This window comes from Rhipicephalus microplus, chromosome 10 (assembly GCF_043290135.1).
Source record: "Rhipicephalus microplus isolate Deutch F79 chromosome 10, USDA_Rmic, whole genome shotgun sequence".
NCBI classification, from domain to species: domain Eukaryota; kingdom Metazoa; phylum Arthropoda; class Arachnida; order Ixodida; family Ixodidae; genus Rhipicephalus; species Rhipicephalus microplus.
This window is the reverse complement of record NC_134709.1, coordinates 62,407,627-62,422,358: the sequence shown is the minus strand read 5'-3', so window position 1 is coordinate 62,422,358 and position 14,732 is coordinate 62,407,627. Positions and strand designations below refer to the sequence as shown.

General features: G+C 48.0%; 1 protein-coding gene across 1 annotated transcript; it reads right to left on the bottom strand.

Annotated features, from left to right (window-relative positions):
- Positions 1-1,483: 1,483 nt before the first annotated feature.
- LOC142774274 (chitinase-3-like protein 1) lies at positions 1,484-13,653 on the bottom strand. Its single transcript, XM_075874667.1, has 4 exons — positions 13,297-13,653; positions 6,031-6,372; positions 3,468-3,665; positions 1,484-1,657 (listed from the first exon to the last, which is right to left on the bottom strand). The coding sequence occupies exons 1-4, from the start codon at positions 13,651-13,653 to the stop codon at positions 1,484-1,486; spliced, it is 1,071 nt and encodes a 356-aa protein (XP_075730782.1).
- Positions 13,654-14,732: the final 1,079 nt, after the last annotated feature.

Below are 14,732 nucleotides of genomic sequence, written 5' to 3'. Positions count from 1 at the left end.
AGTGAGGGACTGAGTGAGTGAGTATGAACTTTATTGAGGCCCCGAGAGGAAAAAAGCGGTGCTGAAAGCCCCTCTCCCCTTCCCCAATTCCGGCGGCTCCACCTAGTCCTTCGGCGACGGCCCGGGCCCTCTTGACAGCCTTGAGCTGTGCGATGAGCTCTGTGCTTTGAATGCCCGAGTCCCAGGAGGACTGTTCAGAAACGTTTGTGCTCATGTTGGCAGAGAACAACTAGAGCATGTGGTCGAAGTGGTTATAATCGTGTCACAGTGTGGGCTTACAGCAGAGAACTTGGGACTGATCCTGCTTAGTGTCCTTGGTGGTATGTATGTATGGGTCTGCTACTCTGTGTATGTGATTGCTTGTACTCACTTGACGTTTTTGTGAGGAGACAAAATTGGACATTCTAACCTATGATGAGAGGCTTGTTCGTGGTATGACACGAGGGGAGTTTCGTAGTCAAGGTTCCTGCAGGCTTCATCCAAGAATCAGAAGTGAAACTCCATATTCTCGTTCTTAAAAACACCACAAGTGATTGTACCACAAATTATTATCAAGTGCCAAAAGGAAGCTTTTATAAGTTTTAGCATCCAGTTTCGCAGAAGTGAATATCAGATTTTATGAGCAGTCCCAGTGTGTGTGCCAAGGCAGTGAGACCATATTTCATTGGGCTAGTGAGTTTGCAAACTTGCATCGCATAGTTTTAAAAATAAATTTTACGCATCGGAGCTTTCACCTGAAATCACGCAGAAGTCACGCTGCGGACTTCACACGTTTGGCCTACATTTTTTTATAATGCACTATCTACGCACCAGGCGGTGGTACGTAAGCCTGAATTTGATGCACTGCATAATATAACATTTCTTGAAGTCAGTATTTGAACCAGTGAGGACAAGGACGTAGAGAAAAACTCACTTAGCTGTTCAATTCTTTTCCCCCTTCCCTGAATTAAGGTTTGTTGTTCTTCACAATTTCAGTACATAAATTAAGTGGCTTGAACTGCTCACAATTAGATTCTCGCGCTCGTCCCTGGTCATGTAACCCTGACAAATGTACAACCTCAAGGTTGCTACAAAATGGCAGGTTTTTTTCTACTCTTTGTGACAAATATATTTGTGTGGTGTGAAAACATATTACCGATATAGATTAGTTGATCCTTTTGTTTAAGTCGTTTTCCGGTGACTATCTGAATAATTCATATAGCGACTGAGGACGCCGGTATTAGCACTCCTGTCAAAATGAAAACAGTGCCTTCTACATGTGTTTTATATTTAGTGGCAGCATTATTTACCCTTCGCTAATAGAAACGAAAACACGCACATTTTTAGCGCGCCCCAGTAAAGGCAAATCACGTTCTCCATCCGGAAACGAGAACTTTGCCGGACACGCAATATGAGCGGTAATATTGTCCAACACTTCGCCTATCCCCCTCCGAGGTCCGCGTTAGACTGCCGGCCCTCCTTCAGTGACGTCACACTGACGCAGTCAAACGGGACCGGTGGCGATGGCTCGTATGAGCGGGGACATTCCCCTCCCACACTTTCCGTAAAAGTCGTCAAGGTCAATGTCGAAGACTGCCACAGGAGCCATGGCCATGTTGTCCGAGTACGTCAAGTTCATGCGCTCCTTGAGCGCCCGCTCGTCTGCGAACGTTGCCACCTGGACAAACGTCGTTAGAGCATTTCATCTAAGAGGTGTGTGCATATATGTCCTTATGGATAAATGTCTGCGACAGCACGCTTCGAAAAGTCTACGCGGTGCATCGCCCCACCGAGGTTACCGACTCATTACCGTACGTCCATAACACACACACACACACACACACACACACACACACACACACACACACACACACACACACACACACACACACACACACACACACACACACACACACACACACACGCGCACACACACACACACACACACACACACACACACACACACACACACACACACACACACACACACACACACACACACACACACACACACACACACCTTTCAAACTTAGGCGATGCGTGTTCGGAAATCTTCATATTGTTACGTGAAACATAGCCATAGCATTAGATATATACCTTTCCTTAAATATATACCTATAACGATGGTATCTAAAGCTATGAATTCTTGGCACGTTTGTAATGTTAGTGTTTTATAATGAACAAAGGACTATCATCATAGGAATCGGTCATCTCATTTATGCAAACTCACCACGCTAGCCTTGATAAAAATTCTAGTGATAATGAATGGTGCATAGCGTGGGTTCGTCATTATCAAGCCCACTTTTTAAATGCGCGTATGCTGGTTACGCAAAGTGATAAAACGAACGCTGAGATTTTCGGTCGCGCAGACTGACTACGTTTCGCGCATGTGCATTCACGATGAGAATTGGTTTGAAGAGAATGCAAGTGCGTATAGCCCACGGACAAGTTTTTTCATCAGAGAATATGTGTGACCACGTGGCTTTGTGCACCAAGTTAACTGCACGTTCCTCGAGGTGTATCATTGTAGAAAGGTGAGCCACATTGGTCATGTCATTAAATGTGGGCCACCATATTACGTGCGACGCATATTAACAGTTCGGCACAGGGCTAAAGGACACAGTGAGCAGAGAGCGCATAATAAAAGCCACACTAGTAAACAATTTTTAGAGGCCAGTCATTAAAAGAACTCATATAATCAATCGTGCATACCTTCACACGCGGAGAATACTTCTTCACGTTGTCGAGGCATTTCTTAACGATAATCGATTCCGAAACTAAACTGCGTTTTTGAATAGTGGATAGGACCGTGTGTTCGCGTGTGTATGTATGTATGTATGTATGTATGTATGTATGTATGTATGTATGTATGTATGTATGTATGTATGTATGTATGTATGTATGTATGTATGTATGTATGTATGTATGTATGTATGTATGTATGTATGAATGTATGTATGTATGTATGTATGTATGTATGCATGCATGTATGTATGTATGTATGCATGCATGTACGTACGTACGTTTGTATGTATGTACGTACGTACGTACGTACGTACGTATGTATGTATGTGTGTATGAATGTATGTATGTATGTATGTATGTATGTATGTATGTATGTACGTATGTATGTATGTATGTATGTGTGTACGTATGTATGTATGTATGTATGTATGTGTGTATGAATGTATGTGTGTATGAATGTATGTATGTATGTATGTATGTATGTATGTATGTATGTATGTAATGTATGTATGTATGTACGTACGTACGTACGTATGCATGTATGTATGTACGTACGTATGCATGTATGTAAGTATGTATGTACGTATGTATGTATGTACGTATGTATGTATGTATGTATGTATGTATGTATGTATGTATGTATGTATGTATGTATGTATGTATGTATGTATGTATGTATGTATGTATGTATGTATGTATGTATGTGCGCACGCGTAATTACAGCGCTCTAGAGGGCCACTTACTTGAAGAGTGTGGCTGTCTTTTTGCTGGGCGACCATGAGGCATAGTGGGTGCTTGGGCGTTCTAATCACTGGTTTCTCTTGGCACACCGATGCATAGCTCGTCCGGCCGGGCTGACGCGTATGCCTGTCCCACTGCGACGTACCCAGAACGGGAGCTCCCAGTTGAGCGACCGGGGCTAAGAACGTCTCAGGTGCCACCTGCGGACAAGGCCCTATGACACTGCTGGTCCATTGTCTTCTGCGCGAGCTCATTGCTCTGTGTGTCCATTGCATACCATCAACAAAAAGATGCTGCTTACAGGCAAGGTACAGAATGGGAGGGAATGTAGCGAAAGATGCCACCCTGAACATTGTCGGATAATAGAAAGATTTCGTTCTAACGTATTTTTCACTCCCTACGCCCTCCCGCCTTAAACAAATTGGTCAGCTACGTTTCGAACACCTTACGAATAATGAGAAATAACAGACAATGGCGTCGAGAGAAATATGGGATGTTATTAGAAGTAATTGTAATGTGATTCTGAAGAAAGAGAAGTGGACTATAGCGTAACTTGCCACCAACAGTATTCGAACCTCGACTTTCAAATAACGCGTTCGATTCTCTACAACTTTGCTATGGTGGTGGTCGTCCCCCTGTACGCTTTGTAAGGCATATATTTGCACCTAAAACGTGGAAACGTCAGTTGCTATTGCAGTGTGTTTGGAACACTCCTTTTTGCTTGTTGCCGTCACGTAGGCTATGAGAAGTTTGACGTATATAAATGAATACGTCATGTGATGATATGAAGGTGTGTATGGTGATATAAAGGTAATGACAAATCTTATCAATTTGGCAAGCAGCGACGCTAACACATCACGATATTTGTAGCCCTTGTGTCGACACCGCTGTGCTCGTACCTGAAAGTTGATTTTCATTGTGTTTGGTGAAGCATCGAAGTCCCGGTGTTCGAAGAGATACAAATATTGATTTCACGTGATGGCCAGCGCTGGCCAATTGTCTACCACGGTGGCATACGCGTCTGCGAGGTGGCAGAGTCACTTGCGAAAGTTTTAGAACCAACCGGGCTTCAAACGGATATCTGCAAACGTCTCAGATTCGTTAGACCGAACGAGCACGTCCGTACAGAAGTCTATCGTGTATTATTTAGGTGACCGACCAATTGACCCACATGTAGCCATTGTATGGAATAGGGCTGTGAAACATGCGGCCCCGCGAAACCTATCAATTGCGGCCCGCCGGACCACGCATGGCTGCTTCTTTTCTCATATTTCAATGGGAATGCATTTCTTAATAGGGATATGTCAGGTGTACGTCGGAATCCGTCCACTGCCCTCTACCATAGCAACAACTGCGTGCGCGTGCGTCCCTAGCTACCGAAGCCCCCACCACGTCACGCTTCGGCGTGGGCAGCTGTCAGCAATAGCTGTGGGCGCGCGCCCTTATCCTCGCCTCTAGCAACCGGAGCCCCCACCTTCTTGACTTGGACGGGAATGCCTGGCCATGACACAAATAATGTGACAATGCCGTCATGTAAATCGTCTAACTGAATTCCTCGAATCGCGTGTAGTACACACTCGTATACCATACCTTAAGCCATGGTATGCGCGAATGCGCATATACAGGAACGGCTTGAACGGATTTCGGATCGACGTGCGAGAGCGTTAATAAAAACTGAGAGCGGCGGCACTGAGCCGATAAATGGAAATAATAACAATCAGGGTAGCAGCAGAAATTGGACCCACGCATTCTGCGTGGAAACAAAGTAGTTCACTACAGACCCACGCATGGTTTCAAAACTGACTGGGAAGAAGACCCTATATATGGAGGCATAATGTTGTTGCAACGTCAGTTGTGGTTACAGTTCTGGCCACCTTATCGTATCAACATCACATATGTACTCCGACTATGCAGGTGTGACGTCTGGTTTACGCCAATTGCGTACTTAACCGCCACCCAATGAAGCACAAGCGGTGGCTTACATTCTGGAAAGTCCAAGTGCTGCATATCAGCTGACCACTCATGGTGTTGGTAATACCCATGTTGATGTTGGCATGTTTACTGAACTATAAACGACGGCTTATACAAAGCACATGCGTCTATTTGCCGTAGATTTGTGCATAAAACAGTCGTACATATTGTTACGGGAGAACATGCTGTTACTGCGCCTATTAGCGATATAATAAGCGCCATTTCATAACGTTTCGCCTAACAAGAACATTACACCACAGGTCCACATGCTTCGCATAACATCGATTCCAATGGTGCAGGGTATCAGGGGGGATTTTTCATTCCTTTTTTTTAAATGGTGACGTTAGCTGACGATTTACACAAACCGTCAGCCACCTTCCTTGTCCAGGCCCTTCAGGGACTTAATTGTGCCAGTGTGGCCTACTGTCTGACAAAGTTTCAGACTCCTGGCAGACAAGGGCGCATAGCCACTCATAGTCGGATATGTTGGGCATGGTGATGATTACTGACATGATGCGTGTTCTGACTGAGGCTGCAGCTTAATTAGCTTGTATGGCAGATAAACATGCGCAGCTCCGGTCGCAGTTAACGCACCGAAAGACTGTATCCTAGGCGAGACTTGCGGTCAAACGTGGAGAGCATGTTGAGTGCCTCGTTGAAGACGTCAGCCGCGACGCTTTGGTAGCCGCTGCACCTGACCATGTGGAACAGCGATCGGGGCTCCGCGTGCGTGTGGGTCTTGATGATAATGTATTCGACCATATCGGCGACCCGGTCCAAGCTGTAGTTACTCAGCCGTGATTTCACTGGTGGCACAGTAATCATGACGAGAATCCTCTCGTTCTTTAAAGCCCGCACCAGGTTATAGAAAAGGTTCTGAGTGTTCCTGGCACGGTTGCACGAGTCTCCCGGATAGTCCCAGTCCACATTTACTCCCTGCGTTGAAAAATCCCGAATAAACTTTTTGTTAAGAACACAGAAAGGCAAGAACATCTGCAAAGCGCTGTTGTGTTAAAGTTCAGCCAATTATGCTAAACACACCTGCATAATATTGCCGCGTGCATAGCTGCATTTAGCGGCGAGATAGCGACGACAACGAAGAACGCGTATTTGCTTGAGAGGCGCAGCGCAGCACAGTGAAGAAGACGATAATCTTAGCAGCCTTCTCTGAGAGCGTCTCTACAAGTCCCACTGTCCGTGTTTTTAAATAAATCCCATGTAATTTATAACCCGCGACACTGTTGGAGGTGCTGGGTACTACCACCTCATGATCAGCAACCCTGTGAGAAGCCCCGAGTCCAGCCCTACGAGACAGTCACGCGTGGAGACGCCTGTGCTCCGCTGAAGCCGTCGCCTTCAAGGTCTTGAACTAGAATTTGGCCTTTTAAAGGGAGCAACACTTCCGACAACCACCCCTACTCAAGATATGGCAAGGAGTCCTGCACAGGTGACGGTCCAGAATATGCGCATTCCTGAACCATTTCATGGCCGGCCAAACGAAGATGCGCAAGACTGGCTTGAGCAGTTCGAACGGGTAGCTAAATCGAACTACTGGAGTCTTGATGGAAAGCTCTTCCACGTATACTTCGCCCTTGAAAACGTGGTTTATAAACCGGGAGGCAACCTTGACGACATGAGAGGAGTTTTGTCGTCGGTTTCTTGACACCTTCGGTAACGCGGACCGACGCGAAAACGCACAACGCCTTCTTGAAGGACGCACCCAACAGCTGCATGAAAGCGTCGCCATTTTTGCTGAGGATATGGTGCGCTTGTGCCACCGCGCGGACCCCATCATGCCCGAGGCTCGAAAGCTAAGCCATCTCATGAGGGGCGTCAAAGAGCAGCTATTTGTTGGTCTTGTGCGCAATCCGCCGACAACAGTGGACGAGTTCACCAGGGAGGCCACCGCAATAGAGCGTGCGCTACAGCAACGGTACCGACAGTCTGATCGCCCGGCCACCGGCGCAGCTGCAGGCGCCACCGCACTTACCGAAAACGACGAGTTTTCTCTACGCCACCTGATTAGACAGATCGTGCGTGAGGAGATCGCGAAGGAGAACGAATAATACACATTGCAGTCACAGGCGCCACCGCAGCAGGAGTCCACGGTAGCCTCCGTCGCTGAAATCGTTCGTCCGAGAACTTCGACAAGCGTTTGCCTCTCCTCAGCAATATTCCGCTCTACCGCACCGTCCATACTCGTGTACCTATGCAGACGCTGTTCGTCGACCCACGCCCATGCCAGCGCCGCAGTACCTCGAACCGTATCTTGTGGCAGCCTGGGCTCAGCAGGATTCTGTCAGGTGACCCTATATGCGGAAGACCGACATATGGCGCACTGCGGATCGTCGACCACTCTGCTATAACTGTGGAGAGCCAGGGCACATTTGCCGTTTTTGCCCACATCGCCGAGCTGAATACCTACAGCGACGCGCCGACAGTTCGACGAAAGCCGTGCCCCCATCGACGACGACCAGGCTGGCAGGCGGGAAGGCTCTTCTACCTTCCGGACGCGGTCACCATCACCGGCTCGCTTTGCTTCACCAAGCCGCCGTAGTTTTGCTGACGCCGTCAGAGGTCGGTCTCTCAGCCCACGGCGGGGAAACTGAAAGCAGCAACCTCTGGGGGGAAGGTTGCAAGCCGTCGAATTGCCGAAAAACCCCCACTGCTGCCGAAACACGTGAGAGACGACGATGAAGACTTCGCCGAGAAAACTGTGACTGCCGACCTCGCTGTGACGATTGACGGCGTTGAAGTGACGGCCTTAGTAGATACGGGTGCAGACTTCTCCATAATGAGTGAACGATTGGCAGACGAACTCAAGAAAGTCAGGATGGAATGGACGGGCCCTTATATCCGAAGTGCTGGAGGCCGGATAATGACTCCCACGGGAAAATGTACAGCAAGACTGACTATTGAGAATGTTGCTTTTGTAGCCACATTTCTGATGCAACCGGAGTGCTGCAAACCTATGATTCTGGGAATGGACTTCTTAAGAGAGTACGGTGCTGTGGTCAACATACGCGGTGGTGTGATCACATTCGCCGCTGACAAGTCTGTGACCACTGATCCAGACCAAGAACCCAGGGTGTTACGTGTGGTCTACGACGACGTCTGCGTGCCACCACTGTCTTGTAGTCTTGTTTCCGTGTGTTGCGCCGTGCACTGTAATGAAGACGCCATAGCCGAACGCATCACTGACCTTCTTTTCCACCAAGGCATCGCCATCGCTCGCGGTATCGTCAGCTTAGTGGATGGGCGCGCAGACGTGCTTCTGACTAACTTCACGAATGAGCGCCGGCACATCGGTAAAGGCACGGCTGTGGCGTACCTCGAACAGCTCGACTACTCTCACGACTGTCTTCTAATGCAAGGGGAAGCCACAGCTCAATCACCTCCACATACACCACCAGTTGATATCGGTCCGAGTCTCACACCGACTGAAAGATGCCGTCTTATGGAGCTACTCGACCAGTTCAAGGACTGCTTCTCATCGACATCACGAGTGGGACGAACGCCTCTGACTAAGCATCGCATAGTTACGGAAGACACAGCAAGACCGATCCGACAGAACCCATATCGCGTCGCTCGGAAAGAACGTGAGTTAATCCAGCAGCAATTCAAGAAGATGCTAGAGGATGACGTTATCCAACCATCAAAGAGTCCTCGGGCATCGCCAGTGGTACTCGTGAAAAAGAAAGACGGCAGCTTGCGTTTCTGCATCGATTATCGTAAGCTGAACCATGTTACAAAAAAGACGTTTATCCATTACCACGGATCGATGACTCTTTGGACAGGCTACGGCATGCGCGCTACTTCTCGTCAATGGACCTTAAAAGTGGATACTGGCAAATAGAAGTAGATGAGCGCGACCGAGAAAAGACCGCCTTCGTGACGCCAGACGGGCTTTATGAATTCAAAGTCCTCCCTTTCGGTCTATGCTCAGCCCCAGCCACGTTTCAGAGACTAATGGATACCATTCTGTCCGGCCTGAAATGGAAAACATGCCTTGTGTACCTCGACGACGTGATCGTTTTTTCGGCCACGTTTGAAGAGCATCTAAAGCGGCTACTGTCAGTCCTTCAAGCCATACGGTCCGCTGAACTCACACTCAAACCGGAAAAATGCCACTTCTGCTTCGAAAAACTCCAGTTCCTGGGACACGTGATCAGTCGCGAAGGTGTGAAGCCTAACCCAGATAAAACAGCAGCCGTCGCAAAGTTCGCAAGGCCTGTTGATAAGAAAGCAGTCAGGCGTTTTCTGGGTCTCTGCGCCTACTACCGGCGATTTATAGCAGGCTTTGCACACATCGCCTCTCTACTCACACGCCTTACAAGGGAAGACATCGCATTTGTATGGGGTGAAGAGCAAGAAGCTTCATTCAACGAGCTGCGACAGCGTCTACAAACTCCACCTGTCCTCGCTCACTTCGACGAGAATGCACCAACAGCCATCCATACAGACGCCAGCAATGTGGGCCTAGGTGCTGTTCTTGTCCAATGCCAAGATGGTGTGGAGAGAGCGGTTGCCTACGCTAGCAGAACGTTGACACGCACCGAGTCCAACTATTCAACAACGAAGAAGGAGTGTCTGGCGGTTATTTGGGCAGTTGCGAAGTTCCGCCCGTACTTATATGGCCGCGCTTTCCAAGTCGTAAGCGACCATCACTCTCTTTGTTGGTTGACCAACATGAAAGACCCATCTGGACGTTTAGCACGATGGAGCTTATGGCTCCAAGAGTAGGACATGACCATAGTTTACAAGTCCGGAAGGCAACACTTAGACGCCGACTGTTTGTCAAGGTCACCGATTGAATCACCGGCTATAGAGGATGATGATTTCCCAGGTTTTTTTAGGAGTTGTTGATGCAGCTATCATTTCTCGGCAACAACAAGATGATCGGGAGCTCAACTCGCCTATAGAATTCTTGAACGGACGAGCCGCCAATGCACCAAGAGTGTTTTCGAAGAACTTATCGTCATTCTGTTTACGGGACGGAATTCTGTACATAAAGAACTTTTCATCAACCGGTAGAAGCTATCTGCTGGTAGTTCCTGGAGCTCTCCGCAGCGAAATTTTACAAGCCTGCCATGACGAAGCCACTGCGGGCCACCTCGGTTTCACAAAAACACTGACACGCATCAAAGAAAAATATTACTGGCCAAGAATCGCAGCAGAGGTTAAACATTACGTGCGAACATGCATTGACTGTCAGCGGCGCAAGGTACCACCTGTCAAACCCGCTGGACTATTACATCCTGTGCCCGTGCCAGAAACCCCGTTTTCTCAAATCGGAATGGATCTGCTGGGCCCATTCTCAACATCGGACGGTGGCAACAAATGGGTTATAGTGGCGACGGACTACCTCACCCGATACGCGGAGACCAAGGCAATCGCGAGTGGCACTGCAGCTGAAGCGGCCCAGTTCATCATTGAGAACATTGTTCTGAGACATGGTGCTCCAGCTGTCGTCATAACAGACAAAGGTACCTCGTTTACAGGCGAGCTTTTGCGCACTGTGCTTACGCTCAGTGGCACAGCGCATAGGAAGACGACAGCTTACCACCCACAAACGAATAGGCTTACAGAACGACTTAACAGAACAATCGCTGACATGCTTTGCATGTACGTCGACGTAGAACACAAGAATTGGGACCAAATATTGCCGTACATCACATTCGCGTATAATACGGCGCGCCAGGAAACAACAAAAATGACGCTGTTCGCACTAATTCATGGCAGAGAAGTTACGACAATGCTTGACGCCATGCTGCCTTACGATTGCAGTCATTCAAAGACAGACGCCGCAGACTTCCCTGAGCGCGCCGAAGAAGCAAGGCAGCTTGCCCGCGTCAGAATAATGAACCAGCAGTAACTTTACGCCCAACGGTACAACCTTCGCCAAGATTAGTCTTTTATCAACCAGGAGATAGAGTCTTGGTTTGGTTTCCTGTACGACGACGAGGCCTCTCAGAGAAACTTCTACGCCGATATTTCGGACCCTACAAGGTTCTGCGCCGTCTTAGCGACGTGACGTACGAACTCGTGCCCGACGCCTCCTCCTGTTCGAAACGTCGCCAGCATCTGCCTGAGACAGTGCACGTGGTCCGCATGAAACTTTACCACTCTCAGTGATGTAAACACTAGATGGCCGCATCTCTACCTGTTGAGCGTCGGGACGACGCTCACTCTGGCGGGAGGGTAATGCCGCGTGCATAGCTGCATTTAGCGGCGAGATAGCGACGACAACGAAGAACGCGGATTTGCTCGAGAGGCGCAGCGCACCAGAGTGAAAAGGACGATAATCTTAGCGGCCTTCTCTGAGAGCGTCTCTACAAGTCCTACTGTCCGTGTTTTTAAATAAACCCCCTGTAAGTTATAACCCGCGACAATATATCAGCAATATACACGGTGTCTACGATACTTCATGAGGCTACATTTTAGTGCAGCGACATTGGTGTTTTGATTTTGCTCGTGCAAGGCGAACAGCTTGGCAGAGGCACATATGCGCATCTTTGTAGCGGTGATTGAGCAATTACGCGCAATCTCATTCCACGAAGAGGCCTTGTACTTTAGAAAAAAATAGGATGCTAAGTGATTTTTAGGCATGTGAAAGCGAAACGTGACTGCCACCTTGCGTAGAGTTTCTCGTGATCTTTCTGTGGGCGCGCTCAAAATTATGGTACTCTCAACGTTGCGGCCGTGATGCTGAAGTCCATGTTCAGTTTTGACGGTATGTTGTATAACTTTGTGGCGGTTTTCTGTACCATTGGATAGTGAAATTCAGTTAAAAAATTCAGTTTGAAATTCAGATTCCAAAGAACGTGCCGTCGCTAATTATATACATTCTCCTGACATTCATGAATCGTGATATTCGTATTGTAGAACTATGAAGCAAACTTCAAAAAAATTGCCACAATCGAGTGCAATTACCAGATGCAATACTACGATCACGAGGATTAAATGGTGCATGCCGGATCATCCAAAATATTTCCCTCTAATAAAGACTTCAGTTGCTAATTGTACGTTTTGCGGACATTTCTTAAATGGCCTCTACTTGTTACAACGAATACAGAATACAGCAACGAATACAGAATACGCCCCGGGTACTGTTTAATCGCATATTTTATTCACTCTCTGCAAGGTCCAGCTCTGCTTGCAAACAATCCGATCACAATAGCATACATTCTACATTCACTTCAAATAAAATATCTCGACATTGCACGCCCCCCGTGCCATTTGCAATGTGATAAAAACCACATGCTCAAGCCACTGCGCACTGAGCATTGCCCACGGTAAATGGTGCATATCAATACCTCGCCTTTAGTAAGCCGAAGAACGTCTCCTGTGTGGCCATGCGGTTTCCGATATTGCACTGGGTAGCTAACTCCCGGTGACGCAAGTTTCTCTTTTAGTTCGTTCTTTCCTGTTTGTAAATTTCACAATGACATACCTGTATATCTGTGACGGAAGTACGTCAGTGGAGCCATGGATGACGCCAGCACAAATACTGCAATTCGTTCATATCACCGTGACGCGTGACTGCATGACAGCGTCATATAGATGACGTCTTTATAACATGATTTTTCTCATACCACACGTTGACGCCAACAGTAACCTTCCGTTCTTCAAAAAGCGTTTGAGTATTTCACCTTGATAACAAAACAAACCATAGTCGCAGAACTCCTTTCAAGGGACAACGTGAAAAATGGGAAGGGCAAAGTGCCTTAGCAGCAGTGTTCCACTGTCTTTCAGAGAAGCTATAGCTTCAGGTTAATATTCAGGATTCTCTCTCTCTCCTTTGCGGTTCAAAGGTTCAAGGTGCGAAGCGAAGGTCAACAAACTCGCTGGAACGCTTACCTTCCATGGCGTCGAGCTGTTCATAACCGTGGCCCCCATATTCGCTGCGAAGTAGCCCGGGTTGTTGCCAGCGGCCGCGGACAAGTTGGCGCTGTCTTCGTGCGCTCCTCCCACCGCAGCGTACACGTGCACAGGGTTTCCACGGTGCAACAGCTGGCCTGCGTTCTTCATGGCTTTCAAGGCACGGATATAGCCAGCAGCCGTCGGGTATTTCCACACGACCTCGCCGTTGGCGTGCAAGCCGTACCCGTACACGACGATGCCAGAACAGTAGAACATCGGCTGAAGGGTGGGCAGGTACGTGTCCTGTAGCCGCCAGTATCTGCGAACGTCCGCGTGACCGTCAGTTTGGGTCATTAGTGAAGCCTCCTAATCCTTCCACTTATATAAAATGAAATAAAAGAAACATGATTGATCTCTTTGTCATAGGAATGAGTATAGGACGAAAGTTTAACGTGTCTCTATAGAGATAGGCGGGTGTTTTTTGTGTAGTGTTTCACTACAAGGCCAATGCGAAGAATACTCAAGGATTTTAAATGTCACGCTAAGACCGGCAGTAGTTTGAAATTTAGAGCGACCCGCTCATGCATAAAGGACGCATGAAAGCAAACGAGAGAGCGTGAACTAACAACTGTCACTGTTTGACACAGCGCGCTACTCAAACAGAAAGAAGGGAAAGTCTACACAAGACAAACGTGAACAAATTTATGACACAGTTGTTGCTTCTTTGCTTGTGTGAACAGCGCGCTGCTTTCGCAAACGTGGCCGCTGTATATAGCGAGTAAATGGACATTTGTATACTCTAACATCAACGCATACTTACGGTGAAGGAACAACACGTACGACCCACCACCATCACACTTTACCCGCGCGTGCATCACGACGTGTGGGGTGACGACTTTCAAAGCGCGCTCTCCGTGCCGTCTTGCTCGTGATAACTAGAACAAATATCCCCGAGGTTCGCGCACCGAAAGCGCAAAATGATGTATATAATAGCTGAACATGCTCTCGGTGACCGAGTCGTTTCGCACCACAAGAGATGAGTGACCTTTTAACAGGAGACACACTAGTTTTTTGCGCTTCCTCGTTTACGACCCTTGCTAGCCACCGCGTGCCTAGCGTGCGAAGCAATTTTCAGGGCTACAGGACGGACAGACCACCTATGCGACACCCCTTAAGTATCGGGCTCTTTAGCCAACTGTCGAGTCAAATGGTACCTCCATCCCTGCGTCATGGCACAGGATACCCTCCTCAGGGCGACGGGTCATCCAAGACGCGTGACCTCTGCAAAGAATACTAAAAGGAGGATGAGAACCTGTTGGCCTCATATCGACAGCGCAACGCCGCGGAACGAGCTCTGCAAAGCCAGAGGTAACCTGTTGCCAAGACAGGAAAAAGGAAGACAGAAAAGAAAGGGCTGTAATAAAAAAACGAAG

What these genes read in the sequence shown, in the direction of transcription:
- LOC142774274 (XM_075874667.1), bottom strand. Translation starts at nt 13,653, where the DNA reads ATGACCCAAACTGACGGTCACGCGGACGTTCGCAGATACTGGCGGCTA. An exon ending in ACAGCTCGACGCCATGGAAG is followed by an intron (nt 6,373 to 13,296) that starts GTAAGCGTTCCA and finishes TTTTCAACGCAG; the next exon opens with GGAGTAAATGTGGACTGGGA. An exon ending in GCCTAGGATACAGTCTTTCG is followed by an intron (nt 3,666 to 6,030) that starts GTGCGTTAACTG and finishes CCTTGTCCGCAG; the next exon opens with GTGGCACCTGAGACGTTCTT.